Source organism: Mauremys reevesii, linkage group 16, assembly GCF_016161935.1.
Source record: "Mauremys reevesii isolate NIE-2019 linkage group 16, ASM1616193v1, whole genome shotgun sequence".
Classification (NCBI taxonomy): Eukaryota; Metazoa; Chordata; order Testudines; family Geoemydidae; genus Mauremys; species Mauremys reevesii.
In genome coordinates this window covers 22,603,472-22,621,285 of record NC_052638.1, presented here as the reverse complement: position 1 = coordinate 22,621,285, position 17,814 = coordinate 22,603,472, and the positions used below count along the sequence as shown (strand labels likewise).

The 17,814-nt window shown below is 41.4% G+C and overlaps 1 protein-coding gene across 3 annotated transcripts in view; it reads right to left on the bottom strand.

The window, feature by feature from the left end:
* Nucleotides 1-17,089, bottom strand: part of URI1 (URI1 prefoldin like chaperone) — a 59,521-nt gene extending 42,432 nt beyond the window's left edge. The window contains exons 1-2 of one of the 3 annotated variants that reach the window (XM_039503204.1): nucleotides 16,705-17,089; nucleotides 1,062-1,096 (exon numbers count right to left, since the gene is read on the bottom strand). In XM_039503204.1, coding sequence (XP_039359138.1) covers nucleotides 1,062-1,096; nucleotides 16,705-16,776 — 107 coding nt within the window. In that variant the 5' untranslated portion in view covers nucleotides 16,777-17,089. Of the gene's footprint in view, nucleotides 1-224; nucleotides 323-1,061; nucleotides 1,097-16,704 lie in introns of those variants that run through there. The other 2 variants (XM_039503202.1, XM_039503203.1) reach the window with 2 other exon arrangements.
* Nucleotides 17,090-17,814: the final 725 nt, after the last annotated feature.

The following is a 17,814-nucleotide window of genomic DNA, read 5'->3' as shown; positions in this document are numbered from 1 at the left end:
ACAGTCAGAATTTAATATGATGATGTGTACAGATTGCCCTGATTATTTTTTTTTTAACTCTTATCCACTGCTTGCAGCTTACGTGCATTTAAACTAAAAACATTTGATACACACTAACTATAAATTATTTGCTTGGAGATCTCTCAGGCATGAAGAAAAAGCCTCTTAAAATAAATTTAAAATATTATATGCTTGATGGTGTATAACCAAAGGTTTAATCTCACCACTAAAGGGGCAGTTGCTGTGATTTTGCAATAACCCTGCAGACAATAATCAAGACAGCTCCTGTTGTTCTCTCAGTAAAATCATGGTAAACACAGCATGGATATATTGTAATTTGATATCTGTAAGATCAAATGTTATATATCTCACTGTAACTCATAAGATTTCATTCACCATTAAATGTACATTTTCCTCAAATGCCATATGAAACTGCTATTTACTAGGCATGTTTTCTACTAACTATGGATTACCACATTAAAACAGCAGCAAAAACAAAAACAACCCAGAGATAATGCTTCAAGGGACACTTTTTTCCTAAACATTACATATTAAGGCTTACCAAACAGTTTACTGTAAAAATATTGAAATGTTATATTTTCACTAAATATGCATAAAATTACTTAAAATAAGCATTTGCTCTTTCCTGTGTAGTAGTAGTAATAAATAAATAATAATAATAATAAATAAAAAACAAAAAACACCCAGGAATAACTTCCAAATTGCTGACACCTTTTTATCCAGTCAGGCAGATTCAGTGTTCTTTACACAAGATTATTTGTGCAAAAAATGGCAAGGGGGAAGAGGCATACAAGAAGCATACACCTTAAGGTTCAAATGTGTGTGTGTGTTAGAGCAGTCATATCACAGGAAAGAAAATACAAATTTTAAAGAAGGCACAGTGCAATAAGTCAGAGCTATCTCAAACTATACACCTAAAGTATACTAGTAGAATTTGACTAACATTGTTATAAATACTATAATTTCTTGGTACTTTACTAGAACACAAGTAGGTTAGTTCATCAGTATTTTAAGCATGTAATCAAACATGTTTCACTTACCAGTGCTGGATTTTTTCTTGGCAGCTAGTGACCACCTGTCATTAAAACAGATAACTGCTCATGAAAAAACAAGGCTAAGCACACAGCTGCAATGTCAATGTATCAGAAACTAGAACAATAGCTTTACAGATTTGGTAGCTTCTCTATATACATTTTTATTTGTCAATGCAAAGGCATGTGAATGTTAGTTCTTAAGCAGCACACTTTATCACAACACTAATGCAGACTGATAACTGGAGAACAAATTACAGCTTTCCAATTCATATTTTGGTACAATACCTGCTCCATAACTATTAGGTGACACGATATAAGATTACTAGTATTTTGTACAATCTACAGATCTATTTTCAGTGTTACATGTTTTGTAGGATAAGAAACCAATATAAATTATAACAAGATGACAATGTAACATCCGTGCCTGTTCAGTTAAAAGAAAAACCAGCCCTGAAAATGTTTTACTTTATCAGTACACCTACAAATGTTTTCACCTATAGTTTTATTCTAAAACAGTACAAATGAATTTTGCAGTGTTTAAATGCAAAAAGAATTTACCTCTCTCTCTCTCTATATATATATATTTTTTTAAAGGAAACAGTTATGAACTGAATAGCCCACTTATTTCTTCAAAATATAGGCTTCCCAAAGAGACTGAAAATTAACCAGTTCGGAATATTTTTAAGACTGTGTACTTTAAAATTTTAAGTTTGGGAGAGTACCTCAGTTTAGTAATACTAGACACTATTACATATAGCACATACAGTCAAGATGCTGGTCTGCTGTACCACAATTGCATGGACATTTTGTTTAAATACATACAGAACTCTCAATAACACATATTGAAAAGTATAACAAAGACAATTTCACTCAAATATGTCTAGACATCTCCTCAATATAACATTTTTCAGATATTTTTGCAAATATTTGTTTCTCACATGGCCACAAGAATGCTAACATCTGAAAGCAATTAATAGGAAAATATGCCTGAAAAGTAACAGAATAGGACTCTTTTGAGAGCTAAAAATTATTCAAATGTGCAAGGGTTGAAGGATCAGTCCGACATTTGTGGTCTCACTACCATCATAACAATCCTACATGTTGGGACAAATTCAGCCATCCAGTTGGTTGTGCTTACACCAAGGTTAAATGTCCTTTGCTATTGAAGACTTGTAATTTTAAATCCCACATTTAATTTCTATAAAATAATCTCACCTAATGTATTTGCTGATTTTAAAAAAATGCTAGGCACAAAGAGGAAGATTTCTAGAAGATATACATTCAGAAAAACATACTATTAATGCTTCATGCACAAATCTATTTTAAAATAAAGCTTCCCTAGTATGTCGCATAAAGTAGAAACATTTCGTAACAGTAGTAGTACACAACAGAGTACTGCTTTTACAAGTAGAAGAATCAGAGAATATAATATCAACATATTTCACTGTTTCAGATTTGATAGATTGCAAAGTACACAACATAATTAAGTGCACAAAAAATGTTTACGAAATCCTTTAAGAAAGTTCCAGCTTAATTGCCCCATTAAAGATGAAGCTACAAAAAAAGAAAAGACAGGAAGCTTTCCATTCCCAATACATGACTCTCCATGCATGAAGTGAGCTAAAAGCACAAAAAGAAAAGCCCTGCAAACCATAAGAGCAGCATGTTCATTAACCTCTACATGATAATCCTTTCATAGCTGCATATTAACTAGTTACATATTCATAATCATTTTACATTATTTAGAGAACCTTCTATGAAAATTTCCAGGCTATATCCATTAGCTACAATGTTAAAGGTTACAGAAGATAGTCTACTTAATGTTTCCAGGAAGCTTTTTTAATTAGTAAATATGTAAATCGGGCACATATGCTTTTTATATTTTAAAAAATGGGCCATCAGTAAAAGAGCACATGGACATATGCTGTTTCCATGACCCCTTAAAAAAATCAATAACACCAATCAATTATAATTTCATTCTTTGATATAATCCCTCATGAAGGGATACTGAAGGATAGAACCAACAACAAACCTTTCAGTGGCCAGGATGAAGTGAAGGATCTTTCAGAAGTGCTACAATACACCATCTTAAATATATTTGTATTTGTTATACTAGTATAGTAGGCTGAAGCACCTACTATACTAATGAGACAGTATTTTAAAAAATACAGTCAGAGATTTACCTACATTACCTACATGTCCTTTGCTGAGACACTCAAATTGTTTTGATAACCACTGGTAATACAGCAGCAAAGAAACAAGTAGAGAAAAAAATATATATACAGGTCTTTGGAGTCTATGCTGTGCTCTACTGTGCTAAGAACAGCGTATATTAGATCCACAATTTTTATGCAGCTACTGCCAGGCTAAATAAAAATAATCAATAAATGGGCAGGTGAATTAAAGTTCATTTTGTCTGGACAACTAACACTACCAATACTGCTTTACTTTTAAGAAACTGTAGCGTAAGCGATACCAATAAATCCTGACTTATTTCCCCTCCAGGGATAACAATGTATGCATCTGCAAATTTATGAGGTTATCAATGGTTTATTTGCATACTAAAATATTTAAAGTGTAGAGGGTTATTAAACTACACTTGCAGCAAACTTAACATTACCTAATCAAGTGTTCAGTTATTAAAACAGGATCTACTTGTGGAAAATACATTTCACAGTTTAAATGAAAAGGGAACAGACAAGTATCTTGTTTCCTCGCTCACCCCCAACAATGATTTGTTGAAATTTAATATTTCTCAAGATCCTGATTCAATAACTGCATATTTGATTTCAACAAATGCTTGATGCCTTTCAGTTGGATCACAAAGTGTGCCACCTGCTTGAAGAGCTTCTGCACTTTTATTTATTTCACTTTGTGCTATTTATTTTGTGGGTAGCCACAAGGGGGCATCATACTGCGAGTCTCCCTCATGTACAGCAGACAATAAAACAGAGAAGCACAGCTTTTAAATGATTCTTATTTTGCATATCTTCAAATTGTCCTCCCGAGTTTCAATTCCTTCTTGATTAAGAACCAAACTTTAAAAATGGAGTAATAGATGTTGGATCTGATTTTTATTATTTCAAACTATTTAAACGGAAAGTTTACATTAATGCTGTTTAAGAATCTATTTTAAGTTTAAACCCTTTTTCCTAAATTTGATAACTATGAGGCCTGATTTCTACATCACAGTTGAAAGATGAACTAAGAGGTGGATATTGTACAAAGGAGCGACAGTGGCTATTGTAATTAAAGTAGCAGATTTTCTTTTGTTGCATAAATGCAGCTAATCTTACCAATATATATTTATACAATACTCTATTTTTAGTCTGTACTAAATGCTAACACAAAAGTGGCTAAAATTAAATGGATTACATTTTTAGAATCATGTTCACTTTCTAAGCATCCTGCAAATCCCAGTGCTAGCTTGCAGGCTGTTGAGACAAAAGGATACAAAGGCTGCCCATGTTCCACAGCAGAAGATGCTGTTGCTGTCCTAAAGGGGAAAATTCCCTTCTCCAGCAGCCACATTAAGCCCATTTCCCACACTGTCCAGCCAACCAATCATTATTTTCTCTTTTCTCCTCTCATGAATCTTCCATCTGAGGACCTCAACATCCTTTATGAACATTGATTCACAACACCCTTACTGAAGAGGTACTATCCTTATTTTACTGGGGTATTGAGTGATTTAACTGAAATTACACATCAGTCAGTGGCAGAGCCAGGAGTAGAAGCCAGATCTCCTGACTCACAGTCATGAGATATAATCACTAAATACAACACTCCCTCACAATATGCTTCTTAGGAATTAAGATGGAGTTGAATGGACAGTAGGACAGAACAGAAAATTGCAAAAAATTCTGATACTGTAACATGGGAATAGGTTCTTACCTGTGCATGTATGTCATGTCACATCAGTTCCCCATTCCTGTATGTGCTTCCTTGAACTCAGAAGATCTAATCCAGTCTCTGACACTGAATGCTTCTGTTTGGCCTTGGGTAAATCATCTCTCAGTCTAAGGGTTTGTCTACACTGCACAGTTGTCGCCAAAACTTTTGTCTTTCACAGGTACTTTAAAAAGCTCTCCCCCCCGCCCCCAAAAGACAAAAGTTTTGCCGACCCAAGCGACAGTGTGAACACGTCTTTGTCGGCAGGAGCGCTCTCCTGCCAACAAAGCTTATGCCGTTCGCGAGGCTGGAAGCGCCAACAAAAGTGCAAACAAAATACCACAAAAGAACGTTCACACATGCTGACTTTTAGCGACAAGGTGTGTCGACACAGCCTTGTCGCTAAAAGCTGGGTGGTGTAGACAAGCCCAAAATTTCTTCATCTGTAAAATGGGGATAAGTAGTACTAACTTACCTATCTCACAGAAGTGCTATGCTGATTAATTAGCTAATGCCTGAGAAGCACTTTGAAAATGTAAAGCACTGTATAAGTGCTAAGTAGCATTATTTACCACTTGAAAAGTAATCTGAATATGATCAGATATGTAAGCAATTTGTGTACATGCTGTAATAAAATAATTTGTGACAGTTTAATCTTGAATTAGTCTCACTTTAAACATTTTCTTTCAATCACGTTACTTAAGGAAAACTGAGAGTATAGAATACTTTTTGTGAAAGTGAAGGGAAGTAATGAGGTGTTAAAGTAATAGTCTAATAAATCTAAACCCAATGTTTTCACCTTTAGGAATTTGGCCTTGTCGTCTGGGATTTTGCAAAGAACTCTGTCTTGACCTTGGTCCGTGGTTCAGGCCCTCCCATGAGCAGATTACCAAAATCAAACTGTATAATGTTCTTTGCGATACAGCTCAATGTTTATTAGGGTCCTGGATAAAATCAAACTCCTTTTTGACTCCTGACCTAATTAGGATGATTCCAAATTTTCAGAGTTTAATTGTTTAACTTTATGTATGTGAATATTGACTTCAATGGGACTACTCATGTGAATTAAGTTATACACATGCGTGATTGTTTCCAGGATCGAGACTCATTGTGCCAGGTAGCCCATATGTCAGTGGTCCCCAAAGCGATGCCCATGTGTGCCTGCCTAGTGCCCAGCAGGGGAGAGAAGCTGGGGTCCCACGCCTGCTGGGGACAGAGTACTCTGTCCCTGGTAGGCGCAGGGCTGCGGCTTCTCTCTGGCTTCTCCGGGGCTGCAGGCGCCAGTGTTCTCGGACCCCGGCAGGCGACAGGCCCTTCTCTCCGGCTTCGAAGCCGGAGAGAAGACACGGCCCCGCCCCTACCGGGGACAGAGAACTCTGGGGCTGCGGGCACCGGCGTTCTCAGTCCCTGGCAGGCGCGGGGCCATGGCTTAAGCCGGAGAGAAGCCGTGGCCCCGCACCTGCCGGGGACAGAGAACTCTGGGGCTGCAGGCTTCATTCTATGTTAAAGTAAGAATAATAAATATATTTGGACCAGCAGTTCAACAATGTTTTACTTTTTTAAAATAAATAAGATGAAAACTGTTTATGGTATTTATTTTGTAAAAACTCCTTAATTTTTCTTACAGGTAGATAAAAAAGAGCAAATTCACATGGTAAAGTGAAAGAGTAATTGCCGAATAATTTAATTTTATACCTTTTACATGTAAAATTACCCTTTTTATCTTAGCGATTCATATATTATGTAATATTAAATATGATGTTTTTCATATTATTTAAATGTACAAATACAAAATAAGCCTTGAAAAATTGCTGGTGCCTGCCACACTCTTCTTAAAACATGAATGTGCTACTGGCCACAAAAAGGTTGGGGACCACTGCCATATGTGATATTCTTTGCCACTACACAGCAAAAAGACATAGTGAAACTGAATTTACTGGTGAAGTTGTAACTAATTCAGAATATGACTTTACATTTATACAATAATAAAATAGCTAGATAGCCAAATATTTAAGTAGTTTCTTGGTAAAATCAGGATGTAACAAGCCACATGCAACATAAACATGTAAAATGAAATTTCGCGTCTTCCTTAGGAAACCACAAGTTTCTAGTCTAAAACATAGCAAGCACTGATGGAGAAAGATATAATTAAGATTTGCAAAATGGTTTCCCCTTGAGTCCCGTTTTAATCATGTTTACCTTTTCAAAAATATTTCCATTTTTGACATTTCCAAAAACTAAATGGCACAAAATGAAATAAAATTATTAAAGCTCTTCAGTCAGTTGGTAGATTTTTTGATTTAATGGAAATCCAAAAAGCATTGCTGAAATTTAATGTTCATTGTTTAAATCAAGTTATTGATTAAATATTACATTTCAAAATTATTAATATAGTCTCCGTCCAAAGGTGATTTTTCTTGGCTGGGAGGAGAGATGAGATGGGGTGTATTAGGGGAGGGATAATTGGAGGAAATTATGATTTTGGCAAGCATAAAAAAAACCCTAATAATAATTCTTAGTTATGTCCACAGCAAAAAAAGTGAAAAACTAAACCTTTACATGTCAACTGTCCTGAAAGGGTACAGGTTTTGTTAAGTCTGAGAAAATGAATTCAAAATTATTAATTACTGGGGGTATGAATCATTTCAGTAACTTCTAAGGTTTTAGCAGAACCCAAAGAAGTCCTCCTTCTTCATGACTTTACCTAGGGAGCAGGAGAAATCACAGACTGTCTGCTCAGTCTGACAGGTAAAAGTGGCTGCCATTTTTTTGCTGGCCAATTAACATGAGTGAAAATGTAACTAAATTTTTTAAAACTTCAAAAAAATTCAAAAGTACCTAGCACAAGTGTAAATAAGGGGAAAAAATCATGAATCTCACAATTCTATTCTCACTCTGTGAGGCTGCAGAGGTTTCTGCTAGTGAATCCATTTGCAACATTGAGGCTTTAAGTTAAGACAAGATGTACTGAGGGATGATGACTAAGGCTACGATTATTTCACAGAAGTCATGGAATCCAAGACTTCCAGAGACCTCTGTGACATTTTCTGCCCCAGGGCTGGAGCTGTCAGCAGGCAGCCCCGTAGCTCTCAGCAGCTACCAGCCTCTGCAGGCAGGTCCCCCAGAGCTCCCGGTCCGTGCGGGTGGCGGGGCTCACTGCAGTGGTCCAGCTACAGCGAGCGGCAAGGGGACCCCAGATCCCCCAGCCACTGTGGGTGCTGGATTCTCCTCCCACCCCAATTTGTCAGGGATATTTTAGTAAAAATCATGGACAGGTCATGGGCTTCCGTGAATTTCTGTTTATTGCCTGTGACCTTTCCGTGATTTTTACTAAAAATATCCGTGACAAAATCTGAGCCTTAATGATGACACAGGTAGAGGGGTTATGAAAGGCAAGAAGAACACGAGAATAAAGGCTACAGAATTAAGATTATGCAGTTGCTGAGGAAGATGATGCCCATGTCTCTCATGAGGGGTAAAGGTTTTGTTATTTGTTTCACTGTAATTCTGAGGGAACATTTAGGATTTATATCATAAAAGAAATGAATGTGTAAATATCTAAGACATCCTGCACAAACTCTGTATACCAACGGAATAGGAAAGTGCTCCATGGAGGAGGCCTGGGGGTCCTCCATGGAGATAAAGGGCCCAAAGGGTCATCTGTCTGAGTGGCTGTTATGTGAGGAAAGGAGAGGCTGTGCTCACTAGTGTGTTGGATGGACTGCTTTTAAGAAAAACACTAAACGGACTACCGCCAACTACTAGCAGAGAAAAGGGTGGTATAATCTCTTTCCATCTGTGGCATAACATTCAGGAAGTACTGAGTGCACATCTACCAAGTCCTGTGAGTCCCTAACTCTATGAACAGTCATCCAGATTTTCAGGGAGGGGAAATAATAGATACTGAGTCAATGGGGTCTTCAAAATCACATAAGTAAGAAATTCCATGTAACCTGAACAAATGTAACCTCTTCTATACATTAAAATAACACTTGCTGCATTAATTAAAAGGTGTGATAGATACTGTAACAGCAGAAACGAACAGAAATTACTCAAAGATCAAAAGTCACTGTAGTGGGCTGTGAAACTGATAAGATTTTGATGCAGGGCTCTGGTCACTCCATCTGGTGACATACTCTGAAAGTGACTACACAGTAGTGACATTATGAGTTTTGTGAAAGCAATCACACATTAATCAATCTACAATGGTGAAATGGTGCATTGTAATATATAGGCAGAGTACTTAAAGACTCCGTCCACACCAGGATAAAGTTAAACTGTTCACAAAACAGTTTAATTAGCAGAGTTATACAATTTAACCTGTGTTAAATTAACTTGTTTTCACAAGTCTCTTATAGCATCCACACTAGCCCTCTGGAAACCAGTTCAGATGTGCTACACAACACACAAAATGATGGGACACGTAGCATTTCCTTCTAACAGACACAGCTTTGGGCTGAAATATGTGAAAGATTCCTTCCTCCATACTATATTTTGTTATAAAAATTGTTTACATGTTCACTTTCTCAAATAAGAGTGATTATTATTTAACCTTTTTAAGCATCTGCTAAAATCAGGGTTAATATCTGATGCTATAAAATCAGCAGACATTTAATTCATATTAACAATGGGATAAGTTCCTTTGGAATGTGGGCAAATCTCATGGCTTCATATAGTTATCAATTATTGATCAAAACAAGGAAAGACAGGTGACCAGTTAATGCTAGAAGATCAAGCAGGCTTTATACCTGATAGCTTCAGCCAACTACTGAATGTGCCCTTTTCTTTATGAACAGCACTTGAGAAAGCAAGGGTATAATCAGGAAATACAGAAAAGCATCTGATAGGGTGGGACTCTGCCTAAATAGAGATTCTGAAGTGGTAATTGGGTGGAGATTTTTTTTTAAAAAAGGATTCAATCACACAATGCTTCAGAAGCTAGGCTAACTATAATGGGCATTACCCAGAAAGTTAGGCTTCAAAGTGGATGCTAACAGAATTGGTTTCTCACTAGTGAGCTTTGTCTAGATACAAGCGCCACTGGACTCTTTCAGGGCTGAAAGAGTCCAACATGTTTAAAGGTACTGCACTGGAATCCACACTGAATAAATCAAATCGCAATGAAGATAATGAGCATCTATATATTAAGAAAATCAGTCACCGCATCTGAAATCATCAATAATATAAATATTCTGATTATGTTGATAGCTACTACCATTTTAATGGGGCAACAAGGTAAGTGACTCCCCCTTTTTAATGAATCACAACAATGCACTTTTCATGTACTTTACAGTGGTAGTAGCTACTATTATTTTGGCATACTGCTATATCTCTTTGTGACAAGTATTTTGTATAATAAATATATATTTATTTGTGTGATTACTTCTTAGTATGAAAATAAATATTTGCCATCGGACCTTGTAAAATCTACATGCCCCAGACAAGGAGGAAGCTTGCCCTCAAAAGCAAGAAGATCTAAAATCTGCTGAAATTGTTAATGAATGGCTTCATTTTAAAAAAATATTTCTAGAACTTATTTATGGCAGTAAAGATAAGCTTCCAAACATGAAATATGTATAAAACAATGCAGTGTCATTTTCTTGAGTCTGCAGACACTTATAGTCCCACCGCTGTTGCAGTATCAGAGGGCTATTCTACACTAAAGCTGTACGTCGAACTAAGTTACGCTATTTCAGTTACATAACTGAAGTTGATGTAACTTCAGTCAACTTACAGCATGTCTACACTATGCTATGTTGATGGGAGACACTCTCCCGCTGACTTACCTTCCAGGAGGTGGAGTACAGACATCAATGGGAGAACGTTCTGCCATTGACATAACTTGTCTTCACCAGACCAACAGCAGGGCTGATTTAGCCGGAAGTATAGACAAGCCCACAATTAAAGGGCGTTAAGATTCTGATCAGTTACACTGTTATTCTTCAGAACTGTGGGAACAGCTCTGAAACCATAAAGAATCTTATCAGTTTTGTCCTGCAGATGCTGCTTGAAAAAGACTTGAACAGAGCAGCAGAGACAGGTTCTGGAGTTATTCATACAGGTAGAGGACAAAACAAAAGCAGTGGTTGCAGCTAAGAGGCTGGGACACAAGCTATGTACACCACTTTCAATTGTTTTCCTCAACTGTTGAAAAACTGTACATGAGGACAAAACCTTACGCATACCATTTGGAGTTAAAGATAACATCACCCTACATCAATTAAATTCATAAGAGAGTAATCTGTCAGGGACATGTAACATACACTGACCAGTAAGTTACAATAACAGGTGCCCTAAAACCTCATGATACTTAGATGTCATGGTAAATTGCAGGAGAGTCACTTTCCCTTCCTACTCTTCCTAAACCAGGAAGAAAAAACAAATGTGAATCAATGAAACATGAAAAATCTTAAAAATCTATTCCTACTAAAACCACCACACTTCCAGACCTCAATGGAGTTTGTTAGATTACCCAAGATTGCATTTGCACTCAACATGCCTCTCCTGGGTCTAATTGGTTCTGTAAACATCTCTCATTTTGTAACAAATAACTTGTTCAATTCTTCAACTCTTTAACTGTCTGCAAAACTGGGACAAACAGTACAGAACATTCATCTACCTCTTATCTGTTAGTAACCCATGATCCATTAGTCACTGAGTATCACATTTATATATAAACTATTAAATTTAAATTCAGGCTCTAAGGCAGGGGTTCTCAAACTTCATTGCACCACAACCCCCTTCTGACAACAACAGGAGTACTTGCGGCACCTTACAGACTAAGGGCATAGCTACACTTACAGATGTGCAGCGCTGGGAGTTAAAGCTGTCTTCGTACAGCTGTGTAGGGAAAGCGCTGGTGTGTGGCCACACTCACAGCTACCAGCGCTGCAGTGTGGCCACATTTGCAGCGCTGTTGGGAGTGGTGCATTATGGGCAGCTATCCCAGCGTTCAAGTGGCAGCAACGTGCTTTTCAAAAGAGGGGGGTGGGGTGGAGTGTGACAGGGAGCGGGGGAGAGAGACAGAGTGGATTTTTGGAGCCGACACTGTGTGTCAGCTCCCTGCCTTGCAAAATCTGAACATTTCCTCGACCCCTCATTCACTCTTAACTGCAAATAACCTGCAGACCAGATAAGCAGCTGCTCCAGCAGACTCCCTTTTTCACCCCACCCCACCGCCCATTTCTCTCCTCAAGCAAACAGCATTCATCCCCCTGCCTGCCTCATTCAGGCTTTGGCTTCAGCTAGCGCGCGCGCTGCCGCGCAGCAGCGAGCGCGCGCGCGCTAAAGAGTCAAAGCCCAGCGCAGGAGGAAAAAAACTCCCCTCCCAGCCCAGCTCCCTCCCCCTGTGGGAATCACGACAGCGCTGGGGGCCGCGCTCCAGCGCTGGGCTTGACTGGCGCTGCGCTTGGCGCGCCGGCAGCCGCAGCAGCGCAGAGGTGGTGGTCACACACCACTGCTGCTGCTGCAAATTTGCAAGTGTAGCCAAGCCCTCACAGCAAGGTAGTGGGTTATCTCAGTTGATTGTTCACAGTCAGTTACCGATTGATCACAGCAAACAAGAGCTGTGTTTGTTTTTTAGATAAGCAACTCCCGGAGCCCCGAGTTCACAACAAAACAAAGAGAGGCATCATAACAAAACAAAGAGAGTAATTTAGTTTAAAGCATTCTGGGATATCTCCTAATACCCTGGAGGCCAATAACAGCGCTGGTGTGTGGCCACACTTGACGAGCAGTGCTGCATCACCAGCGCTGCACTCGTTATACCCCAAGCAGACCAGGTGTACAGCCAGCGCTGCAGCCAGGGAGTTGCCGCGCTGGATGTGCCTTGCAGGTGTGGACAGTTACTAAGTTGCAACACTGTAAAGTCTCCACCAGCGCTGCAACTCTCCAGTGTAGCCAAGCCCTAACAAATTTATTTCAGCATGAGCTTTCATGAGCTACAGCTCACTTCTTCAGATGGATAGAATGGAATGAACAGACAGGAGATATTTATACATACAGAGAACATGAAAAGGTGGAAGTATGCATACCAACAGGAAGAGTCTAATCAATTGAGATGAGCTATCATCAGCAGGAGAAAAAAAACCTTTTGAAGTGATAATTAAGATGACCCATAGAAGGTGTGAGGAGAACTTAACATAGGGAAATAGATTCAATTAGTGTAATGACCCAACCATTCCCAGTCTCTGACAACAAAAATTACTACACAACCGGGTGGGGGAGAGATGGGGACGACCAAGCCCCACTGTCCCAGACGGGGAAGCCAAAGCTGAAGCCTGAGCCTCACCGCCCAGGGCTTTAGCCCCAGGTAGGGGGCCTGTAAGCTGATCCCCACCATCCAGAGCTGATGGGTGGACTTTGGCTCTGGGCAGTGGGGGTTGGGCTTTGGCCCTGGGCCCCAGCAAGTCTAAGCCAGCCCTGGCGACCCCATTAAAATGGGCTCGCAACCCACTTTGGGGTCCAAACTCACAGTTTGAGAACCGTTGCTCTAGAGCATGAGATTCTGCCTCTTTAAATATCTGTATTGTACTTCCTACACTTACAAGCAGTGGTTTTAACATAGTATTTCCAGCTAACAGGTAGCAATCAGTGATACATGAGCTATATTTTTTTACACTAACACTCAAAACTTTAAGCAGACATGATGCTTTCAGTGACAGTCTTTATCATGAAAATTACTAGATATTCTTCAATAATTTATCCCCAAGATACACATTCTAAGACATGTTTTTCTACCAAATACCTTTAGTAGATGTCCTGAAAATTGCTTTTAACATTTTCGCCTGATTATCACTACAAACTAACAAGATGAAAACCATTCAACAGGCAAATTGCTATTCTAACCAAGAATTAAAATCATTCTCCAACGGAGTTCCTAAACTGGGATGTTGCAGCCCCAAGCAGTTGTCATGAACTTCCTGCTCTTTCTACATTGATAAATAGGAGAGAGGTCCTAGGCAGATGAAAGGGGACTCCTGTTATTGAGAAAATTGAGAACTACTCACTACACTTTAAAAGTCAAAACTCATGCCTAAATCAGTAAAAGAATGCAACACGTATCCACTTTAGCAGAGCACAATGCATACTAAAAATCAATCCTGATTCAAATAAAAATATTTCTATGTCAGCAGGTAATTAATAGTGTATTTCATTATTTCAAAGCCTAGAGGGAAAAAGGAAACAATATGGTATAAGCTTCAGTCTAGTGGGACTAAAGCTAAATAATTTCTTTTTACTCAACCAAGGTTCAGTCCTAAAAGGGGCATATCTGGATAAACGGGGGGCAGAGAGGGGGTGGTGCATTTGTGTAAATCTAAGCATATCAGAACGAGAGTCAAAGCTGGGTGAAAATAAAAATATATCAATTAAATATTTTTTTAAAGTGAGAAATTTTCAAGTTATTTGACAAATATTATTTGACCACTTCTTTTGAGAATATATACAGAAAATGTTGTAGAGTATTAGAACACAGGCTGTGAAAGATATTTATGATGATGATTACTAGATTAACAAAAGCACTGTGCAAAATTTTATAGCAATAATATCTAATTTCAAGATTGCCTCCAAGTGGAGTTTGCTCAAATTTATGAAAACTATGAATATCTGAAAAGGAGGGTGATGGTAGAAATGAAATGGTCTCCTCAACCTTAAAATGTAATATTTTCATAATCAAAAACATTATTGTAATGCAATTATATACAGCTTCCAATTCTCTATTCCAGAGAGGCAGAGTCCACTATCTCTTCATCCTGACACTCCATTGTAACTAAGATATTTAGCTCCTCAGGATCATTTCATAATGAAGCTGAAGGGTTCAAATATTTTTAGCCAATCTGCAGAAATTATGTAAAGTTTCCTTATGATAAAATACAATTTTGGTACAGCAGCCTAACTGAGGCTTAATTAATGGCCTCTTGGGTCTCTTTTCCACTGGAGCAGATCTGTTTGAGAACAATCTTGAACTTGCTTACTGAAGGGCCTTGCCTTGAACTGGGAATAATTCTACATGCTCCTGACAGACATGCACTTACACTCCATGACCAATTGACACTAAAGCACCACAGAAGCGTAATTCTCCATCACAGTCAACTAGCCAGGAAAGTAACTGGACTGTGGAGAAGGGGAACAGTTTACTCTCATCTGATGTTCTTATAAAAAGAGACCACTCAGAGTATCCCACCAGATTATCCTAATTTTCATCCATGTTAACAACCCATCAATTTAGGTAGATCTTTTGGTAATTATGTGGGTCTTTTCCTCCAAAGCCAGACATCTTGTTTATACAATATTCCAGAAGATGCTCATCGTCTGTATCATGTATGCATTACTTAGGCTCCTTACCCTCAGTTAAAGTGATGTTGGTGGAAGCACCATACAGTAAAGGAACTACTAAGAGTTTTCTTTTATACCTAGGGAGCTACTTTTAAGATGCATACACAATTTTTAACCTTATGAAGAGACCAAGAGGACAACTGAAAAGGTATGCAGATTATTGGCATAAAATACTCATGCTGATGGTATGCTAAATATGGCTCTGATCATGCAATTAATTTCATGTAGGTAGACACCTGTACCTACGCAGAGCTAATCGCAGGATAGGGACCTATCAGCCCAAAAATCACATCAATCACCTAATAAGTGGATATGACTAATCTTAAAACCGAGAGATCTCCAGTTTTGCACTAAACCCATATATAGTATGGAGTAAGAGAAGGCATTCAGTATTCTAAGGCAGGAAACTTTTTTAACTTTTTAAAAATAGCTTGGCTATTTTAAATACAACTCTAAAGTAATCAATCTTTAAAAGAAGGTTCATGACTGATTAGTCCCTAATGCCCTACCTAGGCAAGTTGGTTCACATGGGCAGAGACCCTATGGCCCACATAAAGCTCCACTGAACTCAGTGGGGCTCTGTGTGGCCCAACTTGCAGACCTAAAAGCATAATCACCTCTCCTATTAAAAAAGATTAAGCATCTGAGAGAATAATAATTTGAAAAACTGGTACTACTATGCATGTACATTTACACCCTGACATAAAACCTTAAGGATGTTTGTTACACATTAAGCAAGTATTTACACAACGGATTGCAATGACCCCTAGGGAGCCCCACATGGTGCATCAGTAAACACATGGGTATCTTCCAACTTTTCTAAAAGGTATGACTTGAATTTAGAAGAAAGGATGGTATCTGAGTAACATGGCTGCGCCACAGGGCCAGAAGCCAGGACACTAAGCCTTAGGGCTGACAGATCATCTTTAACCAGTCTGCTGGGTTACACCAGGTTAAGCAGAGCTAGCACATTGACACTGTTTATTTCAGCTCCACTCCACAAGCTGGGACAGGGTCCCTTTCTGAAGCAGCCCTGTGTTAAAGCACCCACACGCCTCTACCCTGGGCCACAACCGGCTTTGGGGCTCAGCCTTTTTACCCCCAGCCCCGGTGTTGCTGGGGGGCCGATGACGTCAGTGGCACTACGGGGGGCGGGGGCGCACCCATGCTCCAGCCCGGGCCTGCCTGGGGCCGGGCTCCGGCCTGAGGCGACTCCAGACGCTCAGCGGGCGGCGGCCACCCCCCAGCTCCGCGGTGCCTGACGCGCCGGGGTGAGGCGCTCCCCGCAGGCGCGAACAACCGTTACAGGCCCCACGGCCCGGGCCTCCCCGGGCCCCTGCCCCGCTTCCCCCCAGCCGGGCCCGGCGCTCCGTGCCTCGCTGCGGAGCGGCCCAAGCCCCCGGCGCTGCTGCTCGGCCTTTACCTTTCCCTGCTCCTCCCGCAGGCGGCCCACCTGGGCGGCGCTGAGCGGCGAGGCTGTGCCGGGGGCCTGCATGGCGCGGGCCGGGGCCGGGGCTGGAGCCGGAGCCGGGGCCGGGCCGCTCTCCTCAGCAGGGCGAATGAGTCCTATAGAAATGTTTGTGCAGCGTGAAGCGCCGGCTCCGGAGCCGCATCCACGCGGGGACCGCCGCCGCCTGGGCCCGGGGAGCCGCTGCCGGGGGAAGCATCTCACACTCGCATTCTGGGCCGCGCCGCCGCCTGCGCCCGGGACCAGCTGCGCCGAGGGGCCGCGGAGCACGAGCAGACCGAGCCCAGCCGCTGCCGCGCCGCCTCCTCCCGCTGCCTGCTGCACTCTGGGTAGCCAGCCACAGCGCCCGCCGCAGGCTCCGCGCCGAGCGAGCGAGCGGAAAGGCGGGTGCTGCCCACCCCCTGCGCTTCGCCGGGGCTCCAAACACGAGCCCAGCTCCCAAAGCCCCGGGACCCCATCGCCATGGGCCCACACAGCCCCTGCCCCCGGGACCCCATCGCCATGGGCCCACACAGCCCCTGGACCCCATCGCCATGGGCCCACACAGCCCCTGCCCCCGGGACCCCATCGCCATGGGCCCACACAGACCCTGCCCCCGGGACCCCATCGCCATGGGCCCACACAGACCCTGGATCCCATCGCCATGGGCCCACACAGACCCTGTCCCCTGGACCCCATCGCCATGGGCCCACACAGACCCTGGACCCCATCGCCATGGGCCCACACAGACCCTGCCCCCTGGACCCCATCGCCATGGGACCACACAGCCCCTGGACCCCATCGCCATGGGACCACACAGCCTCTGCCCCCTGGACCCTATCGCCATGGGACCACACAGTCTCTGCCCCCTGGACCCCATCGCCATGGGACCACACAGCCCCTGGATCCCATCGCCATGGAACCACACAGCCCCTGCCCCCTGGACCCCAGCTCCCAAAGCACCTAGCCCCTGGATGCCATTGCCATGACCCCACACAGCCTCTGCCCCCTGGACCCCATCACCATGGGACCACACAGCCCCTGGATCCCATCGCCATGGGACCACACAGCCCCTGCCCCCTGGAC